At 42.4% G+C, this 19389-nt stretch overlaps 1 protein-coding gene across 1 annotated transcript in view; it reads left to right on the forward strand.

Annotated features, from left to right (window-relative positions):
* The window catches only part of LOC308367161 (ecto-NOX disulfide-thiol exchanger 2-like), a 237789-nt gene that overhangs the window by 49741 nt on the left and 168659 nt on the right, over window positions 1-19389 (forward strand). Inside the window, exon 2 of the mRNA XM_080840976.1 lies at window positions 1359-1502. Within this exon, the coding sequence (XP_080697102.1) occupies window positions 1359-1502 (144 nt within the window). The remainder of the gene's footprint in view (window positions 1-1358; window positions 1503-19389) is intronic.

Below are 19389 nucleotides of genomic sequence, written 5' to 3' on the forward strand. Positions count from 1 at the left end.
CACATATGGGATGAAGGGGGTGCGTGTGGAAGATTATTTCAATAATAAGGTGCAGTTTATTAATGATGTTAAGTGTTTAATTATAGCTGGTAGTTTTGATGAAGTCGAAGTTATTCGACTTAAGAAAAAAGTCAACGTGCTACGCAGACAGCGCAAGGCTCAGTTGAGTGCTCCCGGGAAACGATAAAGTATACTGTTTCATGATTTGTTTCTGTATTACCAGAAGATATTTATTGTAGGTGGTGCTGTAATGGAGCTCATTGTTTTAGGCTCCATGACACATTTTCTTTTTGCTCCTTTGGTGGAGTAGTTTATGCTTATTTATGCTTTTTTGTTGTTGTTTCATGAGGAACTGTGTATGAGTTTGTTTGCTTCTGTGTTGTAATTACTGAGCCGGTTTTCTTTTGTGTGTTTTAATGTACAGTGATCTTTGTTTGTGTCTGTGAAAAAACTGTGTGCTCATTTGAGGAGGTTTTTTATTTCCGTTTGGTTTGAATAAGGTGTAAAATACTGTTGGCTTTACTGTTTACAAAATAAAGTTTTTTTATAAATCTCAAATCTCTCTCTCTCTCTCTCTCTCTCTCTCTCTCTCCCAGAGTTATAAATAGTTCTTTGCACGTATTTGAAGAAAGCAGTTCCACTGATACATTAGGCTTCACATCCACTTACATTTATTTATTTTTCTATATATTTTTGGGCAATTTCCCCACCATTGTTGTTGTATCCATAATTCATTAGAGCTCCTGTCTGCTATTATTCTATCTCCTGGTGAGGCAGTCCTAGTTCTTTTTGTGTCGCAGGGAAATTAAAGGGAGAATACTTTAGGCAAGTGATTGTTTACTCCAAGCATTCTGACAGCCTTCTTTTTCCTGCTAGCATTGCAGCCTGCAGTCAATTACAATAATGGCATTGTAATAAGTCTTGTGTGAGGGTTAATATATCTAATGGGCCTCTTTGTGTGTAATCCCAGTCTTTGTGTTCGCCCGACCAGAAATACCAACTGGTACAAATGTGTCAGCGGGAAGAAAAGGGATAAAAGAAAAGTGGGAACACAATATTGTGGACAGTGTGTTCTCAGACGGACTCTCAGTCGCTCCATCACTGCTGCGGTTCCTCCCGCTCATAAAACTGGACTATGGGAGTCCTCCAGACAAACACACAAAGCCAGGTTTCATTGTTCCTCTGTCAGCGAGTTTCCACAGAGGCTCTGGTCTTCATTGTGGCCTATTGTTGATTTGCCTCAAATCCAACATTGAAGATTGGAGTGTTTTGTAATATGTCTGGCTTCACCTCTTTCTCTCTTTCTTTCTCTCCCTCTCTCTCACTCCCTCCTTCTTCTCTCTCTCTCCCTGTCTCAGGACTCAATGCGTTGCCCTTTGACCCCGCCAGCAACAACGAGCCCCTGCAGTTCGGCAGCTCCAACAGGCCGCTGATCTCAGACCTGCCTTTGGAGAACGGCACCGAGAACTGCAAGAAGAGAAAGAGAACCAACCTGCCCCCAGGTACCTTACTGCCCTCTCCTGCTGTGTAGGTTCACTCAGCTCTCACTCACAAACAAACACAAGATGCTCCACGATTCACCATTCCAGCCCAACTGACATTCTAAAGCAGTTGTCATTCTATCGTCATGTTTGCTTCTTTTGAGCTTCTTGAAGTTTCTAGCTTCTCTCTTTGCTTTCTATTGAACAGCAATATTTTGGGGGGGGGGGGGGGGTCATTGCAGAGGGAGGCCATTGCAGCGCTGAGGCAGAGGGAGGCTGTTTGCCCATGATTACAGCTATCACAGCCAGACTGGGCTTTTACCCCTTTACCACAACATGTCAATCAAGTGCCCAATAAGCCCACGTCTCCCTCTCTCACTGGCAACCTGTGAGAGAGAGAGAGAGAGAGAGAGAGAGAGAGAGAGAGAGAGAGATTTGATTTGATTTTTAAAACTACTTTAATGAACTGTGTTCACTTAGATTACAATGATTCATCCATGTTGATTAACACAACAAGTAATACATGAAAAAACTTAATAAAATAAAATAAATAAATAAATAATAAATAGAAAAGATCAAACCAGACATTCTGCATAAACCAATTCACCATCCTTGATTGAGCACAAAGCTCCCCTATAACACCACACCTTATCAAAACTGTCAAAGTCCTTCATTTCAGCATAGTATCTAAAATCTATCAAGATTCTTGACCTCACCAATCTCTTAAAAACACACACTGGGTCTTGATCAGAGGAATCTTCAACTATATTCCTCATACTGACCCAAATTGCCATCTTAGCATTCCCCACAACAAAATGTAATAACTGGCAACAACATTGGTGCTTCTTGATATACTTTACACCCAAAATAAAGACATGCATGGAAAAAACAAAACCAAAACTTGTAAAAATGCACTCCAGCAGCTGAAACATTGAGTTAAGCCGATGGCATTCCATAAAACAATGATACACAGTCTCTCTTTCAACACAGTCAGGACATGTATCATCAACCATTGGATTTATTACTGAGACAAAATAATTCACAGCCACAACTCCATGTAAAACTCTCCATTGCAAATCTCCGTATTTCTTTGTTAAAGGTGGCTTATATAAAATTCTCCAATTTGGTTTTATGCTCTCATCCAACCCAAGCTTAGCACGCCATGGTGTATCAGCCTTCATACTAAGTTTAGATTTATTAATAACCTTTACACATACTTTATAAAAGCCCTTGCCATCCGTTTCATCAAGATACATGTTCTCCATACAAGTTACATTCAACAAAGGTCCATCACTCCCATCAAACTGTGGTGTAAGTGTCAGTTTTGGAAATAGAGACCTAACACCAGTGTCCCCAGCAAAGAAAGAACGCAATATATCACACTCCTTTTTTGATAAAAACTCCTTCCATTTCTTTAACAATTGAGACACAACACGTACAGACTTCAAATTCACAGCAGAAACCACAGGTTCCACTTTGTCAAGTTCAGGCCCTGCTAGAGCAACCAGGTTCCCCAAAGTTTTTAATCCACTCTTTTCCAAGATGCTGTCCAATGGCAGGGCAAACTCCTTTGACAAATCCAATTTTGCCCCTCTTATTAAAGGTTCCTTCAACAGTAAAGGTGCAGACATTGAAAACTCACCTCTTTGTATCTTAAATAAACATAACACCTTAAAAAGTCCACAATAAAAAGAAGGCAGATTCTTGAAAGGCAGTCTCTTAGGGTCCATTAAAAAAAGAGAAACATCCAACTTCAGACCTCCTAGCCATTGCAGTATAGTATATGCCAAAGGTCTCCACAAGAGGTCTGCAGGGCCAACAAGCAGTCTTTGAAGAAACTGAAGGCGGAAAGCTGCAACTCGACTGGCCAGATGTACAAGTCCTTGACCCCCTTCATCTTTAGGTAAAAACAATATACTTTGTGGAATCCAGTGGAGCTTGTCCCAAAAGAAATTAACCATTTCAGTTTGAATATCAGAGAGTACATTCTGGGGAGGATTTAGAACCATTAGGCGATGCCACAGTGAGGATGCTACTAAATTGTTGCAAATAAGAACACGGCCTCTAAAAGACATATGCGGCAATAACCAAGACTACCGCTTGAGTCTCCCTTTCACCTTTTCAACCAACCCTTCCCAATTCTTTAATTCAGTTTGGCAGTCTCCTAAAAATACACCCAGATGTCTAAAACCATTTCCACACAGCCTCAGACCTTGAGGTAAAGTAGGGGTCCCACCTTCCCAGTTTCCTTTAAACATTGCTTCACTTTTACTCCAATTGACTTTTGTTGAAGATATCTTGCCAAAGTCTGTAACTGTGTTAATTAAAACATCCACATCTTTTTGATTTTTCACAAATACAACGACATCATCAGCATAAGCAGATAATAAAAAAGTTGACTGATTAAAAGGTATAGTTAAACCAGATATGACATTTCTCAACTTATTCAAAAGGGGGTCTATTGCCAAAGAATACAACATACCAGAGAGGGAACTTATTCCTCTCTGAGCTTTGAAAGGGGAACATAAATCACCGTTAAACTTCAATACACTTTCAGCGCCAGAATACAAAACCTTGATCTTAGCAACAAAACCTGGCCTGAAACCAAAAACTGTCAGAACTTTCCATAAATATTGGTGTTCTATTGGTCGAATGCTTTTTCCTGATCGAGGGAAATTAGACCAGTATCCAAACCTAACAATCTTGAGACTTCCAAAACATCCCGAATCAAAGTAATGTTGTCATAGATTGACCTGCCTGGAACACAGTATGATTTATCTGAATGAATGACTTGCTCCATCATAGTTCCCAGTCTAATTGCTAGTGCTTTTGAAAAGATTTTTCAAATCACAACACAATAGAGCCACAGGTCTCCAATTTTTGATCTCATGAAGATCACCTTTCTTTGGCAGTAAAGTTAGGACTGCCCTCCTACAACTCAATGGCAATTGAGCTATAGTTAGGCTATCATTCAAGACCTCCAGCAGATCATCTCCAATCACTGCCCAGAATGACCTGAAAAACTCTACTGGGAGCCCATCAAGTCCAGGTGATCTTCCCTCTTCCATGGTCTTAAGAGCCGCACTGAGCTATTCTAATGACAGAGGCTTCTCCAATTCATCAGCACTTTTTTTCTTATCCAATTCTGGTTTCTCTTTGTACTCAGAGGTATACAAGTCAGCATAAAAACGAACTGCATGCGTCCTAATTTCAGCAGGATCTGTGAGTAAAACCCCAGACTGTGAACGTAAGCCATGTATGCAACGTTTCTGACCATTTTTTCGTTCCTGACTGAAAAAGAAATGGGTTGGAGCATCCATTGCATTCACATTTTGAAACCTGGACCTCACCAGAGCACCCTGTGCCTTCAAACCAAGCAGGTCAGCTAAAGCAACTTTTTTTACTTTGAGAGCCTCATTGTGGCCTCCATTTCCATGTATGTACCAAATTTTGGAGTTCCAAAATCTCCATCTCAAGATTTTTCATAGATCTAGTAATGTCCTTCGTAACGCTGAAAGTATATTGTTGACACAACTGTTTTATTTGCACTTTTCCAAAGTCCCACCATTTCTGAAGTGATGAAAAAGAAGACTTATACTCTCTGAAATCATTCCAAAAGAAAAGGAAAGTTGCTCTGAAATTTGTATCCTTTAACAAACTGGTGTTAAAATGCCAAAAAGCACTTCTAGGTTTAATATGTTTTATGCTTACACAGCACTGTACCATACTATGATCAGAAAAGGAAACAGGAATGATGTTACAACTCCTAAAAATGTTCAACTGGTGCTTGAAACAATAAAATCTATCAAGACGGGCAAAAGAAAATAAATCCCCTCTTGAATGGGCCCATGTGTACTGTCTCAAGTTATTGAAATTTCTCCATACATCAGAAAAATTATGTTTCTTAATCAACTCCACAAGTCTTTTTCTTGAAGCGGGATGTGGTTCAGGATGATTTCTGTCTGTATTTAGTTCAGTGCAATTGAAATCACCAGCAACAATTAAATAGTCATCACTGCTACACTCACTTAAAACTTCACATAATTTATTTAAGAACAGCATTCTTTCAAACCCAGATGAAGGAGCGTATTACACATAAAAAAAACAAAAACACAATGTTCAAAAATAGCTCTGACTTTCAAAAGTCGCCCATCTATATATCTATATGTTATCAACAGAAAAATCTATTGGAATCAAGCTGTCAGAGAAGATCAAAGACACACCTCCACTTAAAGCAGATTTATGACTGAAAAAGATTTTCCCACTCTACTCCTTATACCAGTCTGTGACATTTCTGTCATCTGTATGGGTTTCTTGGGCAAATAAAACATCTATCTGTTTTTGCTTAATAAATTCAAATAAGTGTGTCCTCTTCTTAACATCTCTAGCACCATTTAGGTTTAAAGTTGCTATATTCAAAGTGGCCATTGTTAATAGAAGACATAACACAAACTCAAAGAGAAAAAGATGTCCTATAATAAAGCCAATCAAATTAAATTCCGTCTTTCTCAGCATTCTTATCTTTTCTGAGTTTAGTCAAAAACTTTTTGAGGCGTGCAACCTCTGAGTCAGTAAAGCTTTCACCTCCTGGATTACCAGTGCTTCTGTAATGCTGCACTGACTCAATGAAACCATCAACGTCTGGAAAATGATCCACCACTTTTACAAACGCTACATTTTTCGTTCGTTTGAGGAAATCTTTTATCGCTTCCATTGTGTAACGTGCCCTAAAAACATGTTGCTTCAAGGATGGAGTTCTAATTAAAACGTCGGTAGAATCATCGTTTAGGTCATCCACTTTAGCAGAGACCGCAGCTTTCTTAGATGCAGGTTTACTCGCTTCAGCATCTACCTTCCTTTTTATGTGGGGTAATTTAAACTGCACATTTGCCTCCATGTCTTCTTCCACCTCAACAAAGTCAGCGAACATCACCTCTGCCATCTCACTCGCAATTTTCTCATTAACGTTAGGAGTTCCTGACAACTCGCTACTCTGTGAGAAAGCAACATTTTCTGTCTGCACGATAAACCCATCATCCAACACTGCATTAGCCCCAACACTCAAATCTTGCTTACCTTTGGCATCATCATGATTGGTTTCTTTGTCTTCATTTTGTACAAGTTCTTTACTCCCATTATGCTGCTCATTAGAGGCGTCTGCCGCTTAGGCAACTACTTCACGTACTCCGACATCGGGCTGCGACTCCTGCGTTTCACTTTGAATACTTTCAACAGGCCCGGGCCCATTTTCCTTTTTCCTCGGACAGGCACGAATCAAATGCCCGTGTTGTCCACAGTAAAAGCACTTCATAGTTTCAGAAGTGGCAAAGATCACGTCAAAATTATCCACCCTAAATTTAAGAGCGATGTTAAGATCGCTGGTGTACTCTTTAAGGATCATATGAACCTGTTTCCAAAACGAAACGACATGTCGCAACTTCGGAGACTTGCAGCCAAGAGGAATCATTTTAATTGGGGAAACTACTTGCCCATGTCGTCCTAACTCACGATGAATAATTGCATTACTAATAAACGGTGGCACATTAGACAAAGTTACTCGTTTTGAAGGTGTAACAAGTGGTAGAACATTAACCAGAGTTTTATGTACAACGATACCTGCACTAACGATTTCCTCTACTTTAGCAATACTATCAAGGAAAATTACCACTGAACCATTCATTCTTGAGGCCGATAGAACACTATCATACCCCACCAACGGATTTGCACCGACAGCTAGGCTACACTGTTCAACAGTGATATCATGGCCCACTGGAATTTTGATGGCATGGCGTCGACTCAACTGATCAAACCCTTTTTCCATGTTTGCCACGCAAACCAGAGGTAGATACCACTGGTTGCGGACTTGTTAGAAACCTATCAAACCTACGCCAAAAAACAACTAAACAAACATAAAAAAAATTAGATATAAGTAGAGAAGAAAGTAGAGAAAAAGTCAGAAAAAGATTCACTCCGCTGGACAAAGGTCCACACACACGCTCTGGCACTCGCACTCACGAACGCTCCGCCCACTCAGTCAAAGAGAGAGAGAGAGAGAGAGAGAGAGAGAGAGAGAGAGAGAGATGTGGATGGAATACAGGGATGAGTGAGAGAGAGGGAGGGAGGGAGGGAGGGAGGGGGAGAGAAGTAAAAGTAAAAAAGGGTGACAGACAGAAAGGGGGGGAGGGGTTCTGAAGCATCTGTCTGTCTTCACTCTTGTCATTCCCCTCCTCAAACGCCGGCATCCTAGTTTTAATTAGCTGGAATATTAATTAAAGCCCAGGTCTCTAACTAAGAGTGTTCTCAGGAAGGAGAGGAGTTGTCTCAAGTCGTGTTCCTTCTCAAAGATGTTAATTGTCTGGGATTAATTGTCAACATTAATGAAGTGCTCCTAGGTTTTTTTCTTTTTTGCACCTGTCACCGCAAGGAGTTTAAAAGGTGTTGGCGTCCTTGATATTCGCCATCTTGTCATTCTTGTGTCGGCAAGAGCTTTTAGGGCTTACAAATACAATGGGAATGGGAAGGGAATACAAAGGCTTGATGTGCTGGATGGTAGACACTTATCCTCTGTGCAATCTGCTCTAAGGTGGTATATAAGGAGTTTGTTTGGTTGAATGAGAAGAAGGTACCATACCCTTGCATCTCTCTATCTCTCTACCTATACCCTTGCATCTCTCTATCTCTCCACCCATACCCTTGCATCTCTCTATTTCTCCACCCATACCCTTGCATCTCTCTATCTCTCCACCCATACCCTTGCATCTCTCTATCTCTCCACCCATACCCTTGCATCTCTCTATCTCTCCACCCATACCCTTGTATCGCTTCATTTACACAAAACACTAGTGTTACACTGATGTGCCACCAATGAGCCCACACTTACCAAACAGCAGCACGAGCCGTACACAAACTGGACCTCATGAGCAGCAGGTCTAGGTGAAGTTAGACACACACACACAAACTGGACCTCATGAGCAGCAGGTATAGGTGAAGTTAGAGATGAACACACACACACTGAACCACATGAGCAGCAGGTCTAGGTGAAGTTAGACGTGATCACACACCTGCTAAAGCTAGTTCACGTAACCACCACCAACATCTGCACTCTTTATACTATATATAGTTGGTTTCTGATTTTAATTACTATGTCATGTTTATACAAATCCAACAGCCTTAAATGTGCTATTTTGCCATAACCAGACAAAAGTGACTTTGGGAATAGCTTTTTCTTGCACAACAAAAAGCGAAAAGAGGCTTTTCACTCACCCCTGGTCCCTCCAGTTCCTACAGGTCCCTATTGCACCTGAAAGGTTCTTAAATCACAAGCATTTTGTTTGCTTGTGCTTGTGTTGCAATTATGTTTGTGTTCCTGTGACTAATGGACATCTGCCATTACGGCTCTGAACAGCCCCATTAGAGCCCAAATGGAGTGCAGATGCCGTCTCCCTGCAAGACGTCATTTATGCACAATATATGCAAATAGGCGTAACTAAAACAGAGGGCTGATATTACGTGACTGGTGACCACAAGATGCCACGTGCTCACTTGAAATAACAGCCTGCCACACATGCACACACACAAAGGCTTAGAGAGACACACACACACACACATACACACACACACACACACACATCAAAGACTTCCTCAGCACAAATCTAATCTACCCCACCCTCAGTGCTAATACTCACATTTAATATCGGAAGAGGTCTGCTACTGAGTGAGGCTAGTGCTCATCGTTTGATCAAGTTAGCCAGACAGTCAGCCACACATGGCAGCTTCGTAGTCATCAGCCTGTGTATTCTTCTGTGGGCACTAAGGCCGGTTGAGTTAAGAAGCATCATTTTTATTTCACTGAATTCGACACAATTGACTGAATTGCTGAACACATTAATGCCCTGGCCCTCTCGTCCTTCCTTGGCATGCTCTCTGAAAAGACAAACAAGTTATAGGGACAACTAGCCTATGAAGTGGGCAAAAGCTCACCATACTACATAAAGGTTTATGAATGGTAACCATAACAACAAGCAGAAGCATCTCTCGCTCTCTCTCTCTCTCTCTCTCTCTAAATATATATATATATCCTGCATTTGATGTATATACTGTATATCCTGCATCAGTTTACTGTGGCCTATTAGACTTTTCTTTTAACAGCATTCAATAGTCACCATTTCAGCATTTATAGTCATCGCAACTTTCACAGAGCAGAAATGAGCAAAGTAAGTTAAATGGTAATACTGACTGCTGACAAGATAACCTTATGTTTCAGTTGAGACCTTTGCATCACAGAAGTGAATCCCATTCCTTATCAGATTGCTAGCTGTGGAATTAACAAAGTTCATTTGATTAACAAGAACCTAAGATAACATTGCTTGCATACCTAGCTATCAACACCAGAATAGCCGGGAGTATTAACCTTGCGTCAGGATATATTCCAGTAAATTATAGCTTGTCAAAGAACGCAATGGATACATTTACGGTGACATTGTCGCTAACATTATTGGTGTATCGGTTTATTAGCTTATCAGAAAAACAGAAACAAATTAAGACATACAGGTCACCAAGGCAAAAGTGGCCAATGAACACCCAATATTCACAAGGGCATATAGGCCAGATAGAGGGGCAGTAGTCATCGGTTGTTCCTGCCCTGGTTGTACCTTTCTGCTTCAAGGACACGGCTGGGTTCCGGTGGCTCCATTAGACTCACTTGTGATCAATCTCTTGCTCTCAGTAGATGCGAAGAGGAAAAAGGCTGTTAATAGTGACAATGCATAGCCTCAGCTGCATAATACACTCATGCACTTTAATGTCCCTTGGCAACACCACACAAAGTGGAGTCTCTTCCTCCTTCTCTCTCTCTCTCCCCTTCCCACTCTGTTTCTCTTTGTTGTTTTGTCATTCTCTGCAGCTCTCCTTCCTCCTTCTCTCTCTCCCTCCCCCTCCTTCCTTTGGTCTCTCTGCAGAGAGGTGGGAACGTGTTGAGCACATACTAATTAGCAGGCGTCCGATCTTCGCCTCCTTAGCATGGCCACGCACAGCTTCATCTCATTAGCCATAGCGCTCCATTACACAGCCAGTCTTCCCTTGCTGATGCACCTCCATGCCTGATGAAGGCAGCAGATTTGTGTGTGTTGGTTTATGTGTTTGTGTGTGTGTGTGAATGAGTATGCTTGTGTGTTTGTGAATTCTGGGTCTTGTGTTAATTGTGTGTGTGTCTGTGTGTGTATGTGTGGAAAGAGGATCCCCCAGCCCTTTGCGCAGAGGCAGTTGGCAGGAATGCGGACGCTAGGCACTAACCCTTGCCGCCACCCCAGCAACCCCACAGCCTGTCGCAGCATCATGAGCATCACACATACACACACACACACACACACACACACACACACACACACACACACATACACACACAAACACACACACATAACCCTCCTGTGGAGACGATTAGGAGATTAAATAGCTCTAGTTGCTGTGACACCATGCTTAATGCAGCCACCTCTCTTTAGCATTGTGATTCACACACAAGTGCACAAGGGAGAAATCTGCCCACTCAACACTTTGTGAAGTGAACGCCCCGCCCAACAACACTTCTTTTGTGACCCACTTTGGAGCAGAACGAAAGGAGAGGACCGCAGCATTATGCCACTGCCGTGGGCCGCCCAAACCAGCTAGCCCCTGAATATTTCACAACATTACATTAGCCCCTCTTCAGTCACAAACACACCCAGGTTTGTTTAGATTCCCCCCCTTCGTGAAGAGATATTGCCCACTCTGAATGAATGTTTGCAAATGTGTGTGTTTGTAAATGTGTGTGTAATTGTGTGTGTGTGTGTGTGTGTGTGTGTGAGTGTGAGGGAATGAACATGTTGGTGTGTGTGTGTCTGTGCGTGAATGCATGCAGTGGCACTAGCTGTGCTAACAGGCACATTACAGAGCACATGATTTCATCTCCGTTTGGCCTGAAACAGCACATTTAAATACGGCCAGGGCGGCAGGGGGGCTGACAGATATAGGTAACAGGAGAGCTTTGCCTTTCATGAAATGTTTTTCATAAGCAATCACATGCACAAAAACACATGCACACACACACACACACACACACACACTCACACACACACACACACACACACACACACACACACACACAGAGCAGTGAGAGAATAAGGGAAAAATAACACGGCCCTTACCAACTAACCAACCAACGTAACCGTCTGCCATGGACACCCCAGTGCGATCACAATGCTCCCGCCCACCTCCCCACCCCTGTGGGTGTCAACCTCTCCAAGCGCCCTTGGACGGCGATGGCGCGCGATGAGAAGAATGCACGTGTTCTGGAAAGGTAAAAGGCCGGCCATCCTCAGCGCGGCCCGCTCTCCCACTCAGCTCCTCCTAGACAAAAGGAAGCGCAGCTCCGTCGTGGCCACCGCCTGGCGTACGTGGGAGGGGTGCAGAACAGAGGTTGGCACAGCTCATCTGCCTCAGTGCTTTTGGATGATGAAGAGAAGATCTTTGTGTGTGTGTGTGCACGCATGTGTGTGTATTTGCGTCACGTATTGTGCATTGTTGTTTTGTGTGTGTGATGTTTGTTTTGTGATGTGCGTTCGTCTTGAGGAATGTGTGCATCGTCTCAGGGCCCAGATGCATGAAAGCTTCCCGCTTCCCGCCTGTGCTGCTGCTGCTGCTGCTGCTGGCTGCCGGCGGTTGTGCCGATGTCAAGCTTCGAGCTAGATGAGCTCACGACGGGGGAGCTGAGAAAACGAGATGAGAAATGAGCAGACAGAGAGAGATAGAGAGAGAGATACAGAAAAAAAGAGAGAAAAAGAAAAAGATATGCTGTTGGATCTGTGCTCCTCTGAATCACACCGTAACCTCTCCGGCAGATTGCCAGAAGATGGCCTGAGAGCGTCAGTGTTTTACTGAGAACCACAAGCCTCATGGAATTGTTTTAGTTTGTTAATCAAAAATCCTACCTCCACACTTTGGTATTACTCATCCGGTGTTTGGATGCTTGTCTTGTGGTGTTGCAAAAAGCTGAGCCTCTGTTGACAAATGCCCATTTACCAAGCCTCTACTGTCCCACTCAGCCCCTCCATTTTGTTTTTCTTTCTTTCTTCATTCCCTGTTCCGTTTTCCCCGTCCGTACAGTGCTTGGGGACCAAAGCTGAGGTGTTTCCTTTGAACAGCCGTGTGTGTATGTGCATTCATTAGCTGGGTTCCTTGGGAACTGGAGGAAGGCAGCACTGATGGGGAGGAGGAGGAGAGGGGGGGGGGGGTACACTGTCCTCATTAGAGCTGGACGTGTGGGGGCATGGGGGAGGAGACGGCCCTAATGAGGTAGGTGGCCGTGACATGACGGAGCTGGGCTGTGACCTGATCTGCATCACAGCGCTCTGAAGAGGCCTTTAACTCCCGTCTTCCTCCCCACGCCCGGCTTCAAGGGAGCCCCAGCTTTCAGTCACTAACGCTGCTCTGGCAGTTCTTGGTGGCTCTGCTGTAGGTGTGTGTATACACGTGTGTGTGTGTGTGTGTGTGTGTACGCGTGTGTGTGTTTATGTGCGCATGCGTGAAAGTATGTTGAATTTGTGTTCAACCATGTTTGTGGGTGACTATTTTAGTTTTTTCATCGTGTGTATTTTCAGTATACTAACCTTCAATAATTTATTTCCTCCATTTTGAGTAATTGAGTGTTTCTACCTGCATGCGTGCATGTTGGAGAGCAAGTGGTGCACGTTTATCAAGCTGAGCAGTGCCCTCTAGCAAGGTTAAATGAGCATTTGAACATTTGCATGTGTGTTTTCCCCCGAGCCTGAATGTCATGTGAACGCTTCCCAGTGTGACTGCTCAATTGGCTTGTGTGTGTGTGTGTGTGTGTGTGTGTGTGTGTGGCAGACACATAAACCCCTCAGTATCACCATGGTAAATGCCAAATACCACTCTCCTCATCTGCATACTTATAACAAGCACAAGTCCTTCAGTAGGAACTGACATATCGGGGGTCGCGTTTCCCCGGGGAATGCTTTTCAGAGGAGCAACGGCCTCTCTCACCTCAGGCAGAAACCCCTTTTGATCAGAGCATTCAGCGAAGGCGAGTGTCCTTAGATGAAAGGAAGCCGTAATGAAAAGTGGGTAAGTATGTAAAATTGATGACGCTCTGGTGAACCTGAGAGAAGGCCCTTCTGGCTGGAAGGGAAGTACGGAGCGTGAGGGCGTGTATGTGGGGAAGAGAGCCCAGCCTCTGAGCCTGTGTGTGGGGAAGAGAGCCCAGCCTCTGAGCCTGTGTGTGGGGAAGCCGGGGGAAGTATTCCCTGGATGTTAGGTGGCATTGCAGTGCTGTATACTAATTGTGAGCCTCATGACTTTTTTGCTGTGACCTAAACCTACCACTTCTAGTCTTTTATCAGCCATCTAACCACATAGTCATCCCTGTCTAGTATCTCTCTCTCTCTCTCTCTCTCTCTCTCTCTCTATCTCTTACTCTCACTCTCTCTCTCCCTCTTTCTCTCTCTCTCCCTCCCTTCCCTCCCTTGTCTCATTAATTAGTGTGCTTGCCCGTAGGACAAGCACAACTATTGTTCTTCTTAAAGGTGCATTAAGGATTAATAGCTATTCGCTAAAGGTATGCTAGCAGCTAAAACTAGAATGCGTTTCGTGAACGAACTGCGAGAGTGTGCTTGCTCTGTTGCGGCCATCAAGCACAAGCAACTGCAGTGGCCAAGAGCGCATATGTTGTTGAGGGGCCTCACAGACTGATATCTGAGAACAAAATCTGTATAGTAGGCTACTGTCTTTTCTGTGTTTCAATACAACGTTGAATGCAGGTTGTAGGATGAATCTGCCAGCCTTCCAGTGTAACCATCTGCAGTGCCACTGAATACACCTTTTTGTTTTCAACCAATATATTTTAGCAAGCAACCAAGCTCAACCATTATATTTTGGCTCCACTGACGTTTAGACATATGAGGGTATCTTTGTTGTTCTGTTTTTGTTTGTTTGTTTGGTTGTTTATTGTGAAAGGGTCTAGTCTTAAAATAGGCTCCAAGTGACATTATCTCTTATGGGGTGTAATTATTCCTCCAAAGGTCACGTGAGGGAGACAGGCTTGTTTTGATTTTGTATTGGTTGTGGATGCAATAAATCTTGTCTGTGCTTCAAATGTAAATATATTTATTGTCTCTCTATGGTGGAAATCAGATGTATTATGAAACTTGTATATTTACTAAGCACAAACATTTCAGGTGTCATGGTCATAATAGTTCCAGAGTTTCGTTATACTGACTTACTGAGCTAAGTGAATTGTTGAAATTGTTATCTTGGTAAAAGGACACATCTCTGCAACATATATATGAAATGCTGTGAAATGTCATAACCAACAGATTTAGCTAGACGGATAATTTTGACAGTTGAAAGTGGTGTCAATGATAATAACAACTGCCCAGTTAGCTAACGTTAACTAGTGATATGAGTATTAACGAGTTAACAATGGATACCGACAGTTAGCATACCTAGCTAGGTAGCATTACCATTGGATGTGAATGACAGTTATGCTAGGTCTTGCTCAGTGATGGGCTGTAGCGACGCTACTAGCTTAACTACATTTGCCAGTAGCTTGGCGGTAGCATCTATTTATAAAACCAAGTAACTTTTCAGTAGCTAAGCTCTTTTATTGATCAAGTAGCGAAGTAGCATCCTCGAAAGCTATTTTCTCCTGCACATTTCGCTTCCCTGCAGCCATCAAACACACACAAATTAAGAAGACAGGATGTTTATGTGTGTCACGGGGTGACATTCAATGGGGGAGGAACCAACACGCCCGGGAATTAGGGTCTTAGGGGAGCACTGAACATAGCCGGGTGCTAGTTTGGCAAACTAGCTGCAGCTGTAAGAAATTGTTATCTTGGTAAAAGGAAACATCTCTGCAACAATATATATGAAATGCTGTGAAATCTCATAACCAACAGATTTAGCTAGACGGATAGTTTTGACAGTTGAAAGTGGTGTCAATGATAATAACAACTGCCCAGTTAGCTAACGTTAGCTAGTGACATGAGTATTAACGAGTTAACAATGGATACCGACAATTAGCATACCTAGCTATGTAGCATTACCATTGGATGTGAATGACAGTTGTGATAGGTCTTGCTAGCCATTGCTGTCCCCAAGAAGGAGGGGGATTTTCACTTGACGAGCGGGGGCAATACAGTCATCTGGAGAGTTCAAAATTATACTAAACGAGGGGAAATCTACTGTATGGAGATATTTCTGCTTAGTAGACAATTCAGATTCTAATTAGGCTGTTGGATATGTCCAATGTAAGGAGTGTGAAGTTTTAATGAAATATGATTGATGCAACCGCCGTTCTCCACAACAACATGGATTAACCTGGATGGCTGGATGTAGTTTCAGAACGAACGTCAAAGATCTTCAATGGTAAGACTTGTCGGTTGTGCCTCTGTTGGTGTCTCGTAAAACGTGAGTTTTATTAAAGCATAGCGTGTGTATTGTGTAGCTATTTCATTCCGAGATGGCAGGGGAATGAAATGCTCCGTTGGCAAAATAGATAACATGTTTTTAACTTCAGGGGTTAATTCCCTTTCCTTTACGTCTGCTGCTGGTATACAGACAGCCGGAAAGGTTATCAAACGGAATGAAATAGCTACACATTACACACGCTATGCTTTAATAAAACCCACGTTACTCACATACTGGTTAACACTGTTAGAGCGGGTGTATAAACTGTACCTGAAACTATTGCCACTACATTCGTTTTAATATTTTGCACTCTCTATCTAACCACTCGTTCAGGTGTTTTCTTGAGTTGGTACAGCCAACTACTGCACACGTAGTTCCCGAACCACTTTTCCTCGTTAAGTTTTCCATCCTTTTTCACACTGTGTCTCTGCGTCGATATCGGAGATACCTAGCAAAATAAACCTGAGCCTGGGTGAAGGCTAAATAGCTCGCTAGCTATCATCACTCTATTCACGATTGTATCAATAGTATATCTAGGTTTTCTTTGGTGACTGTTGTCGGGCCTTTTGAACTGTCTGTGGGTTGTGAACGTAAACAACTCGCTAGCTATTACTACTACTGTATCATGATATAAAGCTTAATGGTGGTTTTCGATTTACATGATTTTTATGGCATTTAAGAGATATAAAGCTTGATGGTGGTTTTCGATTAGCATGATTTTTATGGCATTGAAGAGAGCTTCGCCTTCTCCTATCTCAACTGATCTAATTTCAGTTGGCTAGAGTGGGTGACGTCACAATGGCTCAACCTTCCACCATGTTAGTCAATGAGAGAAAAAGGTGATGAAAAAGAGGAATAAAAAAGGAGAGGCAAGGAGTACCGCCACGAAAAGTCATAGCAGGTTGCACCGGATCGGGCCGGACGTTTCGGTGTTTGAATGGCGTCTCTATCTCAATCGGGCGAGGAGTAGTTAGCTGCAAGAAAAATGGGGAGAATAAATAAACTAGAATGCGTTTCGTGAACGAACTGCGAGAGTGTGCTTGCTCTGCAGTGCAGTGGCCGAGTGCGCATATGTTGTTGAGGGGCCTCACAGACTGATATCTGAGAACAAAATCTGTATAGTACTGTGTTTTCTGTGGTCATAGTCATAATAGTTCCAGAGTTTCGTTATACTGACTTACTGAGCTAAGTGAATTGTTAAAATTGTTATCTTGGTAAAAGGAAACATCTCTGCAACAATATTGGAATGAATGCGGTTACATAGTCAGCTTTACTTAAAGTGTATTGTAAGATATAGCTTGTTAGACTTAATGCACTAAGAGTTAGACTGTAGGTCTAGTATCTAACGTAAGCAACACTTTTACTGTATAGATAGAGAGCACGTGTATCACATTGGTTTATAGTCTGTCAAATTAGTTCTAGTTATTGGTGTTTGTTGGCATAAAAAGTTTGTCTTCTCTTATAAGCCTAGGTAGTACATCTAGAGCTAGCAACCATGAATTGCAGATTAAGGGGTCCCCTATCTCAGTGTTCATTTTGGCAGCTATTTTTAGATTCAGTCTGAAGACAAAAATGCATAATAGTTTTAGTCACATTTAGTCATAGTTATCCTTCTTAGTTTCAGTCTAGTTTTCGAAAACTCATTACAATTTAGTCTAGTTTTAGGCACATTTAAAATTCCATATTATAGCCACATTAAACTCCTTCCCTTCTCAGGCCTAGGGACCTCCTGTGTTGTGTCAACTGCATAGTTATCTAGCTTGCAGTACTTAAATTGTGGATGCAATTAGTCTCCAAGATACAGATCTCATGCCTACATCTGAATTTGAATTTGTTTGTAATAAATAATCGAATGTGGTGATGAAGTACGGTACGCAGCGTCTTAACTGAAGCTCAACTCAAGCAGCTAGCTTGCCGCTAACACTAACTGAAAACACACTGGAACACATAGTGGCTAGGAGGTAGCTAGCTGCTAATAAGTAACATATATAAGTAACACATCAGCAGTAATGAATCAAGTGTACTGATATTAAATGTACTACTAAATGTACTACTAACATGCCATTCTTAAATTAAAGCCAGTGACATGATGGTTAACGATTAACGAGTTAATGATGGATACCGACAGTTAGCATACCTAGCTAGGTAGCATTACCATTGGATTTCAATGGCAGTTATGCTAGCTCTGGCTATCCAGACAAAGGAGCCTTGTTTTTGGACACGTATCACTTGACGAGCGGGGGCAATACAGTCATCTGGAAAGTTTAAAATGATACTAAACGAAGGGAAATCTACTGTATGGAGATATTTCTGCTCAGTAGACGATGTAGATTCTAATTAGGCTGGTGAATATGTCCAATGTAAGAAGTGTGAAGTTTTAATGAAATATGATTGATGCAACTCTCGTTCTCCACATGGATTAACCTGGATGGCTGTATGTAGTTTCAGAACGAACGTCAAAGATCTTCAATGGTAAGACTTGTCGGTTGTGCCTCTGTTGGTGTCTCGTAAAACGTGAGTTTTATTAAAGCATAGCATGTGTATTGTGTAGCTATTTCATTCCGAGATGGCATGGGAGTAAAATGCTCCGCTCTGCTGCTGGTATACAGACAGCCGGAAAGGTTAACAAACGGAATGAAATAGCTACACATTACACACGCTATGCCTTAATAAAACCCACGTTACTCACATACTGGTTAACACTGTTAGAGCGGGTGTATAAATTGTACCTGAAACTGTTGCCACTACATTCGTTTTAATATTTTGCACTCTCTATCTAACCACTTATGGCATTTAAGAGAGCTTCGCCTTCTCCTTTCTCAACTGATCTAATTTCAGTTGGCTAGAGTGTGTGACGTCACAATGGCTCAACCTTCCACCATGTTAGTCAATGAGAGAAAAAGGTGATGAAAAAGAGGAATAAAAAAGGAGTGGCAAGGAGTACCGCCACGAAAAGTCATAGCAGCTTGCACCGGATCGGGCCGGACGTTTTGGTGTTTGAATGGCGTCTCTATCTCAATCGGGCGAGGAGTAGTTAGCTGCAATAAAAACGTACGGAATAAATAAATAAAGAAAACTTGACGATAACAATACTGTGCTTCCCTTCGGGCAAGCACACTAATAAAGAAAACTTGACAACAACAATACTGTGCTTCCCTTCGGGCAAGCACACTAACTAACGAAATCTCTTAAAATGTGCTGACTTTGACATTATGACAAACTAATTACTCAACGACTGTCCTTACACAGTCAAACATCAATCATGTGCAACACAAGACTAAGCAAGACGGCAAATAAGCTACTTACTAGATCGGCAGAAGGTAATCAAAGTCAGGTCGGCGGGCATCGGCAGGCAAAACTACAGAACGCAGTTATATGCCTATCGACCCTGCTATGCCATTGGCACGGACGCAATTCTCCATATTAAAAGTCATTGTAGCGCCCCCAT

Source organism: Sprattus sprattus (assembly GCF_963457725.1).
Source record: "Sprattus sprattus genome assembly, chromosome: 6".
NCBI lineage: Eukaryota > Metazoa > Chordata > Actinopteri > Clupeiformes > Clupeidae > Sprattus > Sprattus sprattus.